Source organism: Myotis daubentonii, chromosome 16, assembly GCF_963259705.1.
Source record: "Myotis daubentonii chromosome 16, mMyoDau2.1, whole genome shotgun sequence".
In the NCBI taxonomy this organism is placed as follows: domain Eukaryota; kingdom Metazoa; phylum Chordata; class Mammalia; order Chiroptera; family Vespertilionidae; genus Myotis; species Myotis daubentonii.
In genome coordinates, this window is record NC_081855.1 from 34,029,535 (window position 1) to 34,048,282 (window position 18,748).

General features: G+C 40.4%; 1 protein-coding gene and 1 long non-coding RNA gene across 10 annotated transcripts in view; one reads left to right on the top strand and one right to left on the bottom strand.

Moving 5' to 3' along the window:
- The window catches only part of LOC132218453 (uncharacterized), a 32,992-nt gene extending 29,190 nt beyond the window's left edge, over positions 1–3,802 (bottom strand). The window contains exon 1 of the long non-coding RNA XR_009449201.1: positions 3,698–3,802. This is a non-coding gene — a long non-coding RNA (uncharacterized LOC132218453). The remainder of the gene's footprint in view (positions 1–3,697) is intronic.
- The window catches only part of SYNRG (synergin gamma), a 61,172-nt gene that overhangs the window by 41,654 nt on the left and 770 nt on the right, over positions 1–18,748 (top strand). For 4 of the 9 annotated variants that reach the window (XM_059669670.1, XM_059669673.1, XM_059669674.1 and 1 more), the window contains 7 exons: positions 3,631–4,224; positions 5,287–5,450; positions 6,273–6,326; positions 7,090–7,186; positions 9,215–9,363; positions 17,415–17,525; positions 17,860–17,895. In XM_059669670.1, coding sequence (XP_059525653.1) covers positions 3,631–4,224; positions 5,287–5,450; positions 6,273–6,326; positions 7,090–7,186; positions 9,215–9,363; positions 17,415–17,525; positions 17,860–17,895 — 1,205 coding nt within the window. The remainder of the gene's footprint in view (positions 1–3,630; positions 4,225–5,286; positions 5,451–6,272; positions 6,327–7,089; positions 7,187–9,214; positions 9,364–17,414; positions 17,526–17,859; positions 17,896–18,748) is intronic. The other 5 variants (XM_059669672.1, XM_059669679.1, XM_059669671.1 and 2 more) reach the window with 3 other exon arrangements.

Below are 18,748 nucleotides of genomic sequence, written 5' to 3' on the forward strand. Positions count from 1 at the left end.
AAATTAAACTGTGGGTTATTTCATATTTTTCCAAATAGAGCTTCCATCACTTATGTTGTAGGTCTTAAAGAATCCTTAATATTTTTAAGACCAGCCGAAACCAGTTTGGCTCAGTGGATAGAGCGTCGGCCTGCGGACTGAAAGGTCCCAGGTTCGATTCCGGTCAAGGGCATGTACCTGGGTTGTGGGCACTTCCCCAGTGGGGGATGTGCAGGAGGCAGCTGATCGATGTTTCTCTCTCATCGATGTTTCTAACTCTCTATCTCTCTCCCTTCCTCTCTGTAAAAAATCAATAAAATATATTTAAAAAAATATTTTTAAGACCATCATACAAATAGAATTTTACTGCTTAGAAAGTGTAGAACAGCCAAAACCGGTTTGGCTCAGTGGATAGAGCGTCGGCCTGCGGACTGAAAGGTCCCAGGTTCGATTCCGGTCAAGGGCATGTACCTGGGTTGCGGGCATATCCCCAGTGGGAGATGTGCAGGAGGCAGCTGATCGATGTTTCTCTCTCATCAATGTTTCTAACTCTCTATCTCTTTCCCTTCCTCTCTGTAAAAAATCAATAAAATATATTTTTAAAAAAAAGTGTAGAACTATTAACATGGGAAATAAGGAATTTTCCTGATTTACCTATTTTCTTAGAAAATTACTAATATTCATTATGTTGTTTTTATGTTGTTTATAAATGCTAAGGTTTAGGAATACAGTGTTTTCACATTCCTATGAGATATCAGTTTTAGTACTTCCTTATACAGTGTGCAAATAAATTGCACTTTAGTAAATGATTTTTTTATACTAAAGGCAAAAGAAAATTTAAAAATCAACCTCAAGGCTTGATTTTAGTATATCCTGTATATTTACTCTTCTTTTTTTTTTTTTAAGTATAAAATATAAGATTTGTTAAAGACTGGTAGTATTTTAAAAATACTTTTTTTCAGCTAAAGTAATCCCTGTTCTCGTAATTCTTTATATGATTATACTACGATCATTTCTGTTTTAAAAAACAAACACCTTGTTGCATAATTGCACAAAAGGGTATTTTTGTTGCCTTGGAAACTTGATTGTGATGTTTGAACTAGAGCTTAACTTTTCACTAAATTTATCTTTGGTCTCTAGAAAAATTGCTACTCTTTTAATAGATGAGATTCTAGGAGCAGTTCATAATATAGCTTCCCCAAAGAGCTTTCTGGTAGGGTCTAATAAAAAAAATATCTGTATTGTGAAACGTTCTTCTGAGTGTACCCCTGGAAGACAAGTCTTGTGTTAACTTCATCTGCCTCCTGATTGAATTTCACCTTGTTTGAATCAGGGTACCTTCTAGCCCAGTGGTTCTCAACCTTGGCTGCACATTAGAATCACCTGGGAATCTTTTTAAAATCCTGATTTCTGGGCCTCATCCTCCGGAAATCCTTTTCTTTGTTATGGGGCGGGGCCACAACATTAGTAACAAAGAAACAGAATTTCCGGAGGATCAGGCCCAGAAATCAGGATTTTAAAAAGATTTCCAGGCGATTCTAATGTGCAGCGAAGGTTGAGAACCACTGTTCTAGTCCCTTTAAGTAGTAGTGGGGAAAACAGAACACAGCTCAGCTAGAGACTAAGAAATAAGAAAGCATTTTGTCTAAAGTCTCTTTCATTCATTCACCTGAATCTTTTTTTCTCCTGTTTAATAAGCCAAATTTGAAAAGTACCACGTACATACAGAATTTTAAAATATACTGTTTTGGGAATGTTATATGCTTTTTACTGGTTGGCCTTTTTATACACCTAGGGTATTTCATTTTTGTTTTTAATTTAGTATCCTTTCCTAATACAGTTTAAAGAGACAGATGTGCGGTATACTGTTAGAAGAGCTGTGGAAATGTCAGGAGTCCCTTAACTCAAACTGTGCAGTGTTGCTGGGAAACAAAGACAAAATAACCTAGTGTGGGTTCACCTCCTTAGTTATGAAAATCCGAGTCACAAAACTTTTGAGCATTTTCTTTTAAATTTTTTTTTAATCCTCACTCAAGGATATTTTTTTCCACTGATTTTTACATAGAGTGGAAGAGAGAGGGAGAGACAGAGAGAAATATCTGTGTGAGGGAAACACATTGATTGGTTGCTTCCTGCACGTGCCCTGACCAGGGCCCGGGCTAGGGAGGAGCCTGCAACCAAGATACATGCCCTTGATCGGAATTGAATCCAGGACCCTTTGGCCCGCAGGCCAATGCTCTGTCCACTGAGCAAACCAGGCGAGGGCTTGAGCACTTTCTTTGTAAACCATGTTTGGGTTGTGGCCTCTGGCCTTGTAGATAGTGACTAAAATGAAACTAAACATGTTAGCCAGACTGGACTGTGCTGCTGAAAGGTCGCTAGCTTCTCCACATGCTGTTGTGTACGTGTTATTCAGCCTTGGCTGGTTTTGATTTTTGAATATGGACAGGAAAGTTTCCCTAGTAAGACCACTAAAATGATGAGTAGACATTTCATTTTTACTTTGAAATAATTTCATTTTAGGCCCTAAAGTAGCGACTAAATGTCAAATTGAGGCTGGTGGCCACTATGCTGTACAAATACTGCTATTTTGTATTGCTTACCAGGCCCTGGCTCCTCTACACACATTATCGTTATTGTCACAACACATCTCTTCCAATGTCCATGGTATTTTCATCTTACAGATAACAAACCAAGGTTTAAAAATGTGAAATAGCTTGCCTAGTGTCACATAAGTCATAGGTGGCAGGGCTGCAAGTTGAACCCAGGTCTGTCTAAATTAAAAACCTACATTCTCTTTGCTGTTTTATGCTACCACTTAAATTACTAAAACACATACTACGAATCTAAAATAATTCTTTTGCCCCAGCATTTCTTTCTTTCTTTTTCGTTTATTCTTCTTCTTCTTATTATTATTTTTTTTTTATGAGGGGCTGAACATAGTTGAAGGAGAAACAGGAGCGCAACAGGACCCAGACCTTTGCCTCTGTTTTTTAGGGACTAATGTAGATTAGGTTGATTTTTCTTTCCTCATACGCCATCACAGCAATATGACGCCCATGTTGACCAAAATAACAACTAGGTAAGTAACTGCTTAATTGAAATCTCGTATTTGGCCTGGCTTGATACAGAAACTCCTAATAATTGATTAAAACTTAAGTAACGTTATTTTCATTCTAGTTTTGAGAAATTGTCAATTTTTAGTTTGTCATGTACATTTCATATGTCCATGTTTTAAAGGAACGTTTTTTCAACGAAGTCAAGGCAAAAGAGGCATGCTTTAAGCAGGGAATATTGTAAATACATTTTAAAGTTTATAAACAAACTATTTATGAAATAGCCCTATTCTCATATGAAATAGTATATACATTGGTAGATGAACCTATCTTTTTTTTTTTAGTAGTTTTTATATCCAAAGAAAACTTCTCCTTGTAACTAAATATAAATGACGAGTCAAGGCTAACGTGGGTTTTTAAAGATCAGATTTTACAGCTCAACTCCTTTAATTTTAGTACAAACTCTAAATTTAGTTAACTCCAGTATAGCATAAAACTAATCAGATATGCTAGACATTTTGCTTCTGCAAAGTTTAGGGCATTTTGCCTAAATCGTGAGCTTGCCTCTAATTGTGGGGTCTTATTTCCCTTTCAGATATAGAGGACTTAAAATATGCTGCTTTTGGAACCTACAGTAGCAATTTTGCAGTGAGCACACTTACAAGCTATGACTGGTCAGACAGGGATGATGCATCTCAGGGCAGAAAACTCTCTCCATTTGTCCTCTCAGCAGGAAGCAGATCCTCCTCAGCTGCCTCAGTTCTACAAAAGAAAGAGACTTCATTTGGCAGTTCCGAAAACATCACCATGACATCTCTGTCCAAAGTCACAACCTTTGGAAGTGAAGATGCTCTTCCAGAGACTCCCTTCCCAGCTTTTGCCAATTTTAAAGATGTGATTCCTCAGACCAGTGAGCCAAAGGAATATGAAAGCAGGGACTATAAAGATTTCACAAGACAGGATCTACCTGCAGCTGAATGGAGCCAGGAGGCCCCGTGTCCAAGCCCTACTTCCAGTGGCACTTCTCACGACACTCCCAAAGAATGTTCAGATGACTTTGGAGAGTTTCAAAGTGAAAAGCCCAAAATCAGCAAATTTGACTTCTTAGTGGCCAATTCACAAAGCAAAATGAAATCCAGTGAAGAAATGATCAAAAGTGAACTGGCAACCTTTGACCTTTCTGTTCAAGGTGAGTAGCTTTCAACATAGATTTTTATTGTGGTGTTGGTTTGTTTTTTTCCACTAAGGTGTTACATGTTCTTAGGATAAAAAGTTGGTCCTTGGTTTAGCAGGATATAGATTTTCCAGTGTTTGAAATCAGTCTATTACAGATAGCTATAAAAAAAGAAAAAAGTTTCCCTGAGACAGAACTGAAGTCAAACCAGTATCCCTCAGATAACTGCTTTTTTGGGCTAACCACACAGCCTGTTGTTCATTAGCTTGTTTGCTTAGAGGTGTACTGGGTTAAAAGTACCAGAGAAATGGATTTGATCCACTTGTGGGCAAGTTAGCTCTGCTCTTGTTCCCTGGCTACATCCTGTAGCTTTTAATCCAGAGGCTGCAATGTGGTAGCTGTAGATCTGGATCCAGTCTGCAGACCTGTTTTATTGACTCACAAACAAGGTTTCTTAAATTGAGAAGCCGTTACCAATATGTAAAAATCATGAGATTTCCCAATCTGGATTTCTAGCTTTTCTTAAAAAGTAATATCTGGCAATACTAAGCCCTTTAATTGATGGGGTGTGCTCTCTCCAGTGTCACAGTCCCCAGCACTTCCGATCTGCAGCTGACTAAGTCATTGACTTGCCTGCTTTTTGAAGACATTTGAGTTTGCCCTTTCTGCTGTGAGCCCACCTTGGCAGAAGGGATCCTTGATTTCCATTAGATTGAGAGAGTATGTAGGAGATTGGTGCATATCCATAACTAAGGACTGGAAAAGCAGCACAACTCTGACGCACTGATATTTAGAAAGACACTTTAGGCCTCCAAACTCCAATGATTCTGCACTTAGAATTATGCAAGAATTATCATAGATCAGGGAAGAGTAGTGGAGAAAATTAAAGGCGGGGAAACTAAGCAAGAGAGAACAATGGAAAGGATTCAACATGTAGCTTGCCAGACAGAATGAATGAGGTTGGTATTTCTGAATGTCTCACGACATAAACATCTGCAGAAGAGGTCACGTTAGCAAGAGCCTCGGCTTGCACTAAGCTGAGCAATCAAAACCTTTAACGGTGCCATCTACTCCCAGGATCACACAAGAGGAGTTTGAGCCTTGGTGATAAAGAAATAAGCCATTCTTCTCCTTCTCCGGCTTTGGAGCAGCCTTTCAGAGACCGTTCCAACACTCTGAGTGAGAAGCCCGCTCTGCCTGTCATCCGTGACAAGTACAAAGATCTGACAGGAGAGGTGGAGGTGAGCGGGGTAGTGTTCCACGGGGGTCAGGTAAAGGACCAGCTGAGCACGGAGGGCCCGGAGAAAAAAGGCTTGCAGCTTTCCTCTGTGACACGAGGGGCAGAGAGACGCAAGGCACCAGACATAAAATAGGCAACTAAAGTGAGAGAATGGTGACATTAGCCCTGGATGAAAATACCTCCCAGATATGGCAGGCACTGAAAGTAGGTAGTGACCTGAAAACCAAAATTATTCATGGGACTGCACAAGGGGGTCACGTTTAAGGAAATTCTTTTGAACACTTAGATTTTATCATTTTAGTGAATGTTAAAACATCAATATTGGAGAAGGGGGAAATGTTATGAATCTTCTATGTTTCCTGTACCTTAATCCCATACTGTTTTCCTTGTACAGCCAACCCTTAACCATTCTCCCCCCCACTCCTGTCATCATACACATGCATATATGCATGTACACACACACTCACACTCACACAGAATTGTAACTGTGGAAAGCCAGTGATTTGACATGGGCTCTTGTACTAGACACCTGTGTGGTGAGTACCGGTGAAGAAGTTTATGCTATCACTAGAAAAATGAGGTGACATTTGCAGAGGGGAGCAGTCACAAAACATTGTCCTCAGATCCATAAGACATGTGCTTTGAGGTTACATTTATTAATAATTTAAAATAGTCATTAGTGGGTTCATAAGAGAAACTGTACTTGAACTAGAGTGATTTTAATTAAAAAAGGAAAACCTTCCGGTGCCTTCTGGATTGACAGTTATAAATAGAGGATTCCAGACTTGCCCTTTTAACTCAGTTCTTTTTATGAAATTCACAGGAGAATGAGAGATATGCATATGAATGGCAGAGGTGCCTGAGGAGTGCCCTTGAAGTGAGTATATCACTTTTGTGGTGTTCATCTATATGTAAGCTCTGTCTTGTATCATTTTGCTTCCTCTTTAGTTCTTTTGAATGGACAAAGGCAAAATTAAAGAGAGCCCTACCTTGAATGCCTTGTGCAAAGTGAAGCTCTGTGGAAAGTCATACATCTTTTTTTAAAAAATACATATTTTTATTGATTCCAGATAGAGGAAAGGGAGGGGGGGAAGAGGGAGAGAGAGAGAGAGAGAGAGAGAGAGAGAAACATCAGTGATGAGAGAGAATCATCAATCAGCTGCCTCCTGCACCCCCCCTCCCGGGGATCGAGTCCACAATCTGGGCATGTGTCCTGACTGGGAATTGAACCATGACCTCCTGGTTCATAGATTGATACTCAATCACTGAGCCACACTGGCCAGGAAAAAGTCATACATCTTAAGTGAGGCTTCTTTTACATTTGTAATAGCATACACTGGCTCATTTGTCAGTTGTGCCCTCATCTGTCACTGTGTTTAAGAAATAACAACTGATATCATTAACTCTGCCTAAATTAATATTTTAGCTAAAGAACCTCTATCTTTCCACTTCCAAAGAAATGGAGGGTTGTTTCTCCAAGGTTAAAATTAAATTCTCAGGTTTGTTTTAGCATAGTTACATACATACATCAGTTAGTCATGCTTTTTCACACCTCTTGGCTTGGGTTTTCTACTAATAATAATTTGATTTGCAATGACTTTTCTTGATTATGTAAGGTGATGTGATTTCATTTCTTGTAGGTCATTAAGAAAGCAAATGATACCTTAAATGGAATCAGTAGTAGTTCTGTGTGCACAGAAGTAATTCAGTCAGCTCAAGGCATGGAATATTTATTAGGTATGTTCTTTTATACTTTACTTATTCAAAAATCATGACACTTTGAAATATTTTCAGTTTTCCCTTATGTTAAGTAGTTTAATTTAGGTCTTTCAAGTTACATATGGCTTTATTAAGTAGCATCTGCATTTGTAGATAAGATATGTCATTGGCAGACATGATTATTTGACTATTTGACTTAAGATCTCTATGGCCATGCTTGCCAGTCCTTGTTATAATAGCAACAATGTAAAATTATATCTGTGTTACTGGTTTATCAAGGAATCTGAACAAGGTGATGCATTAGAATGAAATCATTGGGTCTCCAGTCAATGCCTGTCTTTGCTGTCATTTCGTTTCTCTACCCCTTAGTAGTATCACCGATTCCTTAACTTCCTGGCCACCTTCAGCTATTAAAAATCCCAGTCCAACCTGAAACCTCAATCTCTGTTTATTCAGTGTTCCTCCCGCCCCAAGCTCAGGCTTAGCCTGTGGCCAAGAGCTACAGGCACTGGACCCTAATCTTTTTCAGATCTTCACTCACATGTCACCTTCTAACTGAGGTCTTCCCTGGCCCCCTTACTCAACTGTATCCCCTCTGTCCACCCTGGCACTTCCTGTCCCTTTCCCTCCTTGACTTTCTCCCTAGCCTTATCACCTTTAACATCTTGTGTATTTTACTTACCGTAATTTTTTTAATATATATTTTTATTGATTTTAGAGAGGAAGGGAGAGGGATAGAGAGATAGAAATATCAATGATGGGAGAGAATCATTGATCGGCTGCCTCCTGCACGCCCCCCACTGGGGATCGAGCCTGCTACCCAGGCATGTGCCCTTGGCTGGAATCGAACCTGGGGCCCTTCAGTCCGCAGGCCGACGCTCTATCCACTGAGCCAAACCAGCTAGGGCTACTTATCGTTCTTGTTTATTATCTGTCTCCCTCCACTAGAAGGAACCTCCAAGTAGGGAAGGATTTTGGCCTGTTTTGTTCACTGCTATTTCTCCAACAGCTAGATCAGTGCCTGGCACATAGTAGTCACTGAAGTATATTTGCTGGGTGAATGGATAGTGAAGAGATGTGGTTTCTCCTTTGCTCCTGCCCCCTCACTCTAGTTCCTCTTTCCCACCCAGACAGGCACAATTCTGCATAAGCAGATGTTCACCAGGGCTGCCTGTCTCTCCTTCGAATACTTTCCTGGTATCTACGAAAGATTGTCTTAGAGGTCCCCTCACTTGGCGTAGGGTAGACAATAATTCCTGCCCATCCCCTAGGAAAGGAAGAGGACAAGCCATAGGGCTGATGACACACCACTGAAGACCCCCCCAGGGGTCCTCCAGTTCTCTCTCATAGAAGCTGGGGTAAGGGTTGCGGATGTGTCTGGTGCCTCTCCTTAGAATGCAGAGATACGTGGCACCTATCATCCGTACTCAGAAACCATAGGAAAAGGACTGTTCTGAATTCTGTTAAGTGTGTAAACGATACATGAAACCGCAGAGTGTAAATCAGTGGGCATTACAGGAGTAAGATAGTTCTTAATTAGTTTGTAATGATATTGACAGAGTCTTTTAAAATTTTAACATTCCCATTTTCAGCAATTTTAATGGTATTTCCCAAATTCAAACAGATGGACTAAAAAATCGAGAAAAAAAATAGTTATACTTGCATAATACCTACTGTTCTACGGACACTGTTCTAAGCCTTTTATAGTATTAACCAATTTAATCCCTTCAACCATCCTTTGTGGAGGTGCTATTATTAACCCAGTTTTACAGATGAGGAAATAGATGCACAGAAAGGTTATGTGACTTGCCCAAGGTTACACAGCTAGTAAGTGACAGAGCTGGGATTTGAATCCAGGCAGAGTAGCTCTAGAGTTTATGCTCTTACCAGTCAGTTAAACTGAAGCATTGAGAAATGGTTGGTCCCAAGAGATAGTACATTCACCTCTGTCCAGATATAGTCCTTTTTTCCAACTAAGATAACAACAAGCAGTTCTGCTCTTGATACACGTCCAGCACCTAACTCTCTACTCTCTCACCCCATCAGGTGTTGTTGAAGTGTACAGGGTGACCAAACGTGTGGAGCTGGGGATAAAAGCCACCGCAGTGTGCAGTGAGAAGCTGCAGCAGTTGCTTAAGGACATCGATAAAGTGTGGAATAACCTAATCGGCTTCATGTCACTTGCCACACTCACGGTAAGCCCATTCGACAATTCAGGCTGCTTTCCTTTCCAGAAACATAAGTTGTAAAGCAGAGTGTACATTCCTGTGACGACACTTATTGGAAGATGAAGGAGCCTACTGGTATGTATCATATTATGTTAAAGGAAGGACAGAACATTGTGCAATTGGTTGAATAGTACCAGGTTAGCCTCTGGAAAACATTCATTCTTAACCCATCCTCTTAAATCATATTATATTTGTGTATTTTGCAAAGCATTGGTTTGAGTTCCTTCCTTAGCATTTCTAACCCTCACCCCAGACAATGTGTCTTAAACAGCAAATTCTCTCCCCAGTATTATATTGCTTTTGTTTGTAATATTAAATTTTTAAAGAGCTTAAATCATTTCCAAAATCTCTATTGTTCCTTTGGACCATTTTTCAATTTATAACCTAAAATCATACAGTTTGGGTAATTTTTTTTTTAAATACTATTCTGACCAATACAATAAGAAGTGAAGTATAAATATTTGAAAATAAGATAAGTTACATTTATTTGGTGATATGAAATACTTCTAGAAATCTGAATTCAAGAGGTTAAATTTAATGAGTTTGGCAAAAATTCGTGGCATTCTTAAAATCCATATTAATAATAGAAAATAAAGAAATGGAAAACTCACTTTTTTTTAATCCTCACCTGAGGATATTTTTCCATTGATTTTTAGAGAGTGGAAGAGAGAGGAAAAGACAGAGAGAAATATTGATGTGAGAAAAACTCGTCCATTGGTTGCCTCCTGCAATGCGCCCGGGCTGGGGAGGAGCCTGCAACCGAGGTAGACGCCCTTGACTGGAATCAAACCCAGGACCTTTAGGTCCGCAGGCCGACATTGTATCCACTGAGCCCAATGGCTAGGGCAAAAATTCACTTTTTTAAATATATTAAACCATTCAGATCTTTTTCACTTCTGACCGCATAGAGTTACTGGTTAATTTGTTTTGTGCCTTACCAATATCTTCTGCACACCACTACTAGACATTTCTTTCTAAAATGTAAATCCGATTGTGTTACTAAGTCCCCTTTAAAATCCCACAGTGCCTCTCCATGTCTACAGGATCAAGTGTAAACTCCTTAGCTCAATGTCCAAGGTTCTTTCCGTCTCTCGGACCGCCCTGCCTCTCTCTCTCTGTTAGACTGCTTTACCTTCTGAACTCTGCATCATCCCCCAGAAGGCATTCCAGACACACTTTTGTTTGGTTTATTTGAATCCTAACAGTGTTGATGTGGTACAATGTGACTATTCCTTAGGAAATGTATTAGGAAATATAAATTGGTACCACCCTATGACAGACGTGTTTGGCAATATGCTTTCCCTCAGCCTGTGAACTCCTTGAGGACGGGAACCAAGACCACAGTTTGCCTCTTTTGTTATTCTGAGCACAGTGCCAGGCACTGCATAGATAACCAGTAAGAGTTGAGTGAAACAAAGGCCTTACAAACATTCAGTGATTGAGTAATTCCACTTTTAGGAAAACTTCCTAAGGCAGCAGTTCTAAATACAAACTTTCAGAAAGAAGCAAGTTAAATGTACAAGTTGTTCTCTGTAAAAGTGAAAAATTGGAAATAACGTGAAAGTCCAAAGCTAGAGGATTAGTCAGATTCGTATGGCTCTTCATACTAGGATGTTACGCAACAATATTTTAAAGAGCACAAAGTTTGAAATAACAGAACTGTTACTACAGAGATGAAAGGAAAATTTGCCAGAGTGGTAATAGGGTTGTGTTTAGGTGATGAAACAGGTTTTTAAATATTTCAAAGCTCCAGCTACAAATGAAGTTGTTTGGCTAATGATGTATGTGAGGGTACCTGTGAGGTTGTGGGATAGAGAAGTGTTGCCAGTTGTTCACCATGGAGTTCAGTGTATTACCTTTGCATCGTTAACTCTGTAGTTCATCAGCGCCTCTCTACTCAGTTTGCCAAGGTCTTGCCCATTCTGTTCCATAGATGTAAATCCCTCAGGGTGGCCAGTTGTCAGGAAAATGGGGTGAGTGGCTAGGCATTTGTGCCCTCTCCTTCAAAGCCCCATTAGGAACATCATTTTTGGCAGCCATGTCTAGAGAGCGAGCTTACCTGGCTTTTTCTAGACACGAGGTAAGGTTATAGGTATTAGCCTGCAGCTAGACAACACGAGTGCATTGCAGATGTATGTAGACCACTGAGTGTTCATTTCTCTAATCTCCTGTGCTTTCCCAGTTACGATTGCTTTTGTCACCAGGTTAGCTATGACAGAAAAGCAGTCATCCTCCGCTCAGATACTTTTCCTGAGTTATACCACATCGTTTCCTCTTGATAACTGACTGGTAGGTCCTGGCCTATAACACTTAACTTGAACTGTCCACTGCATGGAGAATAGGATGCATTCCACAGAGGAAGTGTAAGGTGTGGATTGTCAGGAAGAAGCTACTGCTCTGAACATAGATGTATATATATGAGTGGCACAGACCAACATCGATGTAGTTCAGTTCAGTTGGAAGAAAACTCGACACACTGCAAGGACTCTGGGTTGAGGCTCAAAGCAGTGAAATCATTACTAAAATTAGAGAGGCGTGATTCAGATTGCATAGGAACCTTTTAACTCTACATCACTGATTCATTTTAGGTAGAATTTTAAGTTCCTTAGGGAGCCAAATTGCCCGTCAGCTCTCTGATTTCGGAAATAACTGATGGAACAGTATTTTGCACCTCGAAGCTGCCAGGTATTGCACTATATGCTTTATATTTGTTCTCATTTAATCCTGATAACAGCTTCATGAGGTCAGTAGTATAATCCCCATTTTTACAGGTGAAGAAATTGGGGCTCAGAGACGAAACTTGCCTAAAACTGATGAATGTGGGATTTGAAAGCACATCATCCTTTAAAAATCCTTTATGCTTCCTATTGTGTTAGTCCCAGCTGAAGAGATGCTAAAAACAAACACTTGTTTCTTCCCATGAAGATTCCATGAAATTATTCCCATCAAAAGACAGCTGTTACTTTTCTCTAGCGAAGATATCCCAGAAGTGCTGCATTGCAGTCATGATGTTTGGGCTAAGAAAAGCAGAGCACACAGTTTTAAACTCCAAGTCCTAGCTCCTTAATCTTAAGTTAGAAGTTATACTAGCAAAGTTTTATAGTTCCCTTTCCTTTTATACATGCCCTTTATCCATGGACTCAAATTCCCTCTTGTGGTAGAAGCATATCTCCTCTAAGCACAGACTGCAGGAACTCCGAAGTAAAAATCCTCTATTTTAGCCCTAGCCTGTTGGGCTCAGTGGATAGAGCATCAGCCTGCAGACCAAGGGGTCCCAGAGATGATTCTGTCAAGGGCATGTACCTCGGTTGCAGGCTCCTCCCCGGTCCTCAGGGCTCATGCAGGAGGCAACCAACCGATGTGTTTCTCTCACATTGATATTTCTCTCTGTCTTTCTCTCTCTCTTCTCCTCTCCCTAAAAAAATCAATGGGAAAATATCCTCGGATGAGTATTCAAAAAAACAAAACACATTTATTTTAGTGAGACAAGTGAATTGTTACTAGTATCTAAGGTTCTATCTCATGGATATGGGTTAAAATTAGTAGGTTTGGAACAAAGAAAGACTCGGTCCTGTAAAACGAAACTAGTCCATCTCTGCCATATAAAATTTACGAAAAAAAATAGGACTGTGATTCTCCTGGCCTCCAGTCAGCTGAAGATCACACAGGCTCTTTGATTCCACTATTATCTTCAGTATAACATATGTTCTTTTGTGCTTCTTTTCCACGTGAAAAAAAGCAGTGAATTTGAGTATTTACTTCTATTGCTGAGGCATATCAGAAGTTTATTTTTAATATTGATGGCATTTATCTTACCAGTCTACACAGTGTTGTGAGACAGAACCTTTATCACGTTCTGCATGGCTGTCCTCAGTTGACAAGGTGGATGTGGTTGGTAGAAGAATGCCCTCCCCCCAAAGATGCCCACGTCCTAGTCCCCAGAACTTGTGAATTTGTTACGTTAAGTGGTACTTTACAGATGGGATTGAGTTAAGGATCTTCTGATGGGGAATTTACCCTGGATAATCTGGGTGGCCCAGTGTTATCATAAGGATCCTTCTGAGAGGAACCAAGGAGAGTGACAATGAGAAAAAGACACATGACAATCGAAGCAGAGAAAGATTGGCTGGTGCTGTGCTATTGGCTTTGCAGATGGAAGATGGGACCGTGATCTGGGTCAGTGATGGCGAACCTTTTGAGCTCGGCGTGTCAGCATTTTGAAAAACCCTAACTTAACTCTGGTGCCGTGTCACATATAGAATTTTTTGATATTTGCAACCATAGTAAAACAAAGATTTATATTTTTGATATTTTATATATTTAAATGCTATTTAACAAAGAAAAATCAACCTAAAAAATGAGTTCACGTGTCACCTCTGACACGCGTGTCATAGGTTCGCCATCACTGATTCTAGGCCCTAGATTCTAGGGAATATATAGGCAGGCTCTAGAAATGGGAAAAGGTAAAGAAGTAGATTCTCCCCCAGAATTTCTAGAGGGAATGCAGCATTGCCAAGCCATTTTAGAATTCTGACCTCCAGAACTTTTAGAGAATAAGTATATGTTCTTTTAAGTGACTAAATTTGTGTTAATTTGTTATAGTGGCAATAGGGGAAATTACACAATTGGCCAAGAATGGTTACATTATAACCCAAAATAAAAATCTGGAATTATTTGTGGAATCTGTGACTAGCTCACTCTTTGTATCAGTCAAATTAGTGTAGGTTATGCCGCAGTTAACAAACCAGACCCCTCCCTGATCTTAGCGATGTAAGACAACAAAGCTTTATTTATTGTTCCTGCTAACATGCCTGTCTCAAGTTGGAGGATCTCTGTGCTGTGTCTTTTTCATTCAGGAACCTAAGCTGACAGACCCTCCACCATGTGGAATATAGCTGGTCCCCATGGAAAGGTAAAGGGAGCATCACAAATAGCACGTTGGTCTTAAAGGCTTCCTTCCAGAAGTGACACACGGAACTTGTGCTCACAGTCTATTGACCATGGCAGGTTGCACAGCCATGGCTAATTTAAGGGAAGGAGAATGAGAATACTTGTGAACAGTAAATACTACCAAAGCCTTCTTCTTGGGCATCATTTTAGCAGTTCATCATTGGCTAAAGATTGAGGATTGTATATCCCAGTCTGGCTCTGGGACTTGTCAGTGTATAATATAACTTTTTTTTAAAATATATTTTATTGATTTTTTTACAGAGAGGAAGGGAGAGGGATAGAGAGTTGGAAATATCGATGAGAGAGAAACATCGATCAGCTGCCTCCTGCACATCTCCTACTGGGGATGTGCCTGCAACCCAGGTACATGCCCTTGACGGAATCGAACCCGGGACCTTTCAGTCCACAGGCCAATGCTCTATCCACTGAGCCAAACTGGTTTCGGCTAATATAACTTTTTAAAAATCTTACTAAATGCATGAAATACTTCCAAATTAAAGTAAATGATATTTTATTTAAGGTGGCCTGAATCATTATTTTGCTTTGGTGTTGGATTTGGGTTTTTTGTTTCTGTTATTCAAATGTTTTTCTTAGTTGAGGAATAATTTACGTAAAATGAAATGCACAGATCTTAAACGTATCGTTAGATCAGTTTTGACAAATGCATACAGCAATGTATCCTACATCCCATCAATATATGGAGTATTTTCATCAACCTCTAAAGTTCTATCTTGCCCCTTCCCAGTCAGTCCCCTGATCTGATTCCAAAACATCCAGTGATCAGTTTTCCCTAGACTTCTATCACCATAGATGTACTTGTTTTAGAACTTTATATAAATGAACTTACATAGTATACATGTTCTTGTGTCTGTCTTCTTTTGCTTAGCATATTGTAAAAATTTATCTGTAAATTTGTTGTATGCTGATTTGATCTTTTTTTTTAACCAGAGTAATATTCCATTGTATTAATATATCATGTTTCTTTTTAATCCATTTTATTGTTTATAGACATGCTAATTCCAATTTGGGCTAATATGAAAAGAGCTGCTATGAACACTTTTTGTGCAACACTTTTTGTTAACAGGTTTTCATTTCTCTTGGATAAATAAGAGTGGAATTGCAAGTTCGTATAGTAGATATATATTTTAACTTTTAAGAAATTAACAGCTATGCCGAAACCGGTTTGGCTCAGTGGATAGAGCGTCGGCCTGCGGACTAAAAGGTCCCAGGTTCGATTCCGGTCAAGGGCATGTACCTGGGTTGCGGGCATATCCCCAGTAGGAGATGTGCAGGAGGCAGCTGATCGATGTTTCTCTCTCATTGATGTTTCTAACTCTCTATCTCTCTCCCTTCCTCTCTGTAAAAAATCAATAAAATATATTTAAAAAAAAAAAAAAAAGAAAGAAATTAACAGCTGCCCTCACCGGTTTGGCTCAGTGAATGGAGCGTTGGCCTGCGGATTGAAAGGTCCCAGGTTCGATTCTGGTCAAGGGCATGTACCTTGGTTGCGGGCACATCCCCAGTAGGGGGTGTGCAGGAGGCAGCTGATCAATGTTTCTCTCTTATCGATGTTTCTAAACTCTCTAGCCCTCTCCCTTCCTCTCTAAAAAATCAATACAATTTTTTTAAAGAAATTAACAGCTTTCTAAAGTTGGGGGCCTGCCCTTTTAATCATTAGGCTACACTCTCCATAGTTCATAGATTTGTGGTAAAGAATAAATTAGATGATGCATGTAAAGACCTTAATGTGGTGCTTAGCACAAGTAAGAGCTCTACTTATTTTTTTAAAATTTTAGTTCAAGCCTCTGTGATTTATTTATTTAAATATATTTTTTATTGATTTCAGAGAAGGAGAGAGAGAAACATCAATGATGAGAGAAAATCATTGATTGGCTGCTTTCTGCACACCCCCTACTGGGGATTGAGCCCACAACCCGGGCATGTGCCCTTGACCGGAATTGAACCCTGGACCCTTCAGTCAGCAGGCTGATGCTCTATCCACTGAGCAAAACCAGCCAGGGCAGGGGTCTACTTACTAGCTGGTAACTTCCAGGTCTCTCCCCCTCAAACACTAGGACTGTATATCCATCTGCCTGCTTATATAACGTCAGAACTTGGCTGTCCCATAGGCAGCTCACACTGAGCTGCTCTTCTGCCATCCTCCATTCCCAACCTGGTCTGCTCTCATGTACCTTATTATGGTGAATCTCTCAGTTGCCTATGCCTCCCCCCTCCTTGCACACTAAAGATCACCCAGTCCTGTTGACTCTACTGCCTTACTAGATTCTTCATGTGCCCATTGCTCTCCACTCCCCACTGTTGCTACCTTAGTTCAGACCTTCCATGTCTGGGTCCTGGAATGCTACAACAGCCTTGTGAGGCCCATACTTTGAAGATTGCCTCCCCTAATTCACTGCCTACACTGCAACCAGAATTGTCATGATCCAATTAGAACCCTAACGGCTTCCCAGGATAAAGCCTCAGCCCCATATTTTCCTTTAGGCCTCATTCCAGTTCCGTCTCTTACCTCTTTCATAAGCTTGGCTCCCAGCCCCTAGACTTCCCCCATACCCAGTCTTTTGCTGAGATCTTTGCCTGGCCTGCTTGTTCTACATAGAATAAGCATCCTTCCCTCCCTACTCATCCATTCCATCCCCTTCACCCAGCGTAGTATGTCCATGAGGACTCAGCCAAGTTGTTTCTAAGTTCTGGGAAGATATCTCTGCCATCAGGCTGCTTTCCCCTGGGGTTGGAGTCAGTCCCCGTCCCATGTGCCCTGTCACTCCGTACTTACCCCTAGTAGGGCTTTCATCACCTGTGTTGCCCGAGACCCACCTGGCCCCCACCCTACACTGAGTTCACAGGACAGGGACCGTTTTTTTCCTCGTGCTAGCATCCCTACTGGAACATGCAGGTACTCAGGGTTTGGGAAATGGAATGATTGTATTGGTGGTATTAGAGAGCTTACCTAATTTGCTGTTGGACCTATTGGGGATGGGTGATCATTGGAGGGGAGCTAACAGCATTTGGAATTGCCAGGTTCTCACCCATTTGTCTTGTTTTCACAGCCTGATGAAAATTCACTGGATTTTTCCTCTTGTATGCTACGGCCTGGTATTAAAAATGCTCAGGAACTTGCTTGTGGTGTGTGCCTGTTAAACGTGGACTCTAGGAGCCGGGTAAGTCGCACACCCTCCCCTGCAGATGGCAAAGTGCTTTCCTAACATGACCTGGGGGACAACACCAAGGGCCGTGCCCAGGTGTCTGGGATTTTATGAAAGCCCTGAAATCTGACCAGAGAAATAGACGTATTTTCAGAAAAGCAGTGGGGAAACTGTCGATGGAGCGCGTGCCGTTCTTCCCTTTCTAGGAAGTGTGCTTTTGCATTGTGCCTGCAGCACTCTGTGCACAGTGGGGTAATAAAGAGAACAGGTTACCCGCAAGGATTTGTTTGCAGGCAAGAGGCTCTGTTCTGGGAATTTTGTTGACCTTATGGTTTCAACGTTATTTCAGAAAGAAGAGAAGCCTGCAGAGGAACATCCTAAAAAAGTATGAACCAGTTACACATTATCTTAGCATCTACATCTTAATTTTCAGTGTGGAAGGCCAATCAAATGATTCCACTGCCATCCTGACCCATTCCAATCATGAATCTTTACTGAGTCACCTTTGTTCCCATAATGTTTGATTTAATCAACTAACTGTGTGGATCCACTTCCATCTTGTTTGCATGCATGTATCTCATGATTGGCTTCTGGTGTTGTGGTTATTTTCTCTGTGATGAGTAGGGTAACAGAATGAGCAGCTTCTGAAAGACTGGAAGCTATAGTGACACATAATGAGATCAAAGAACTTGAGGATTTGACCATTTTCGGACAAAAAAACACACAAATTGTTTGGGTTTTAGAGTTTTATTTGTAATGCTTTAAAAAGCACCCCGGGACATGGTGTGGTTAGGATTGGCTAGATGTAACTCACCTGTAAGCCTTACTTATCCAGAAATAATTCTTATGTGTTTAATATCTTCATTTTTTATGAACCCAGTCCCAATTTGGACTTTTTAATTGTTGATTCCGTTACCAGCTTCCAATGGCATTAGACCCTAAGAGTTTATAAATCTTTTGTTTTCTTTCATGATAGGATGGTAATTAGCCACAGAAAGTTAAGGGATTAGATGCCAGCCTTTATTCCTTCAGCACAATGAGGGATAAAAATTACCCACAGCCTTTGGCTATGTTAGTTCCCCATATCATGACACCCCCCTCCCAATCCCCTAGACTCTGCCTTTCCTATGACAGATTTGAACTTCTTTTGCTGAAACTGAGTTTAATGGTAAAGATACTTCTATACCTTTAATTAGCGGCAAAAACTTTCTCACCTGAATTTCTGTAGCTACCTGCTC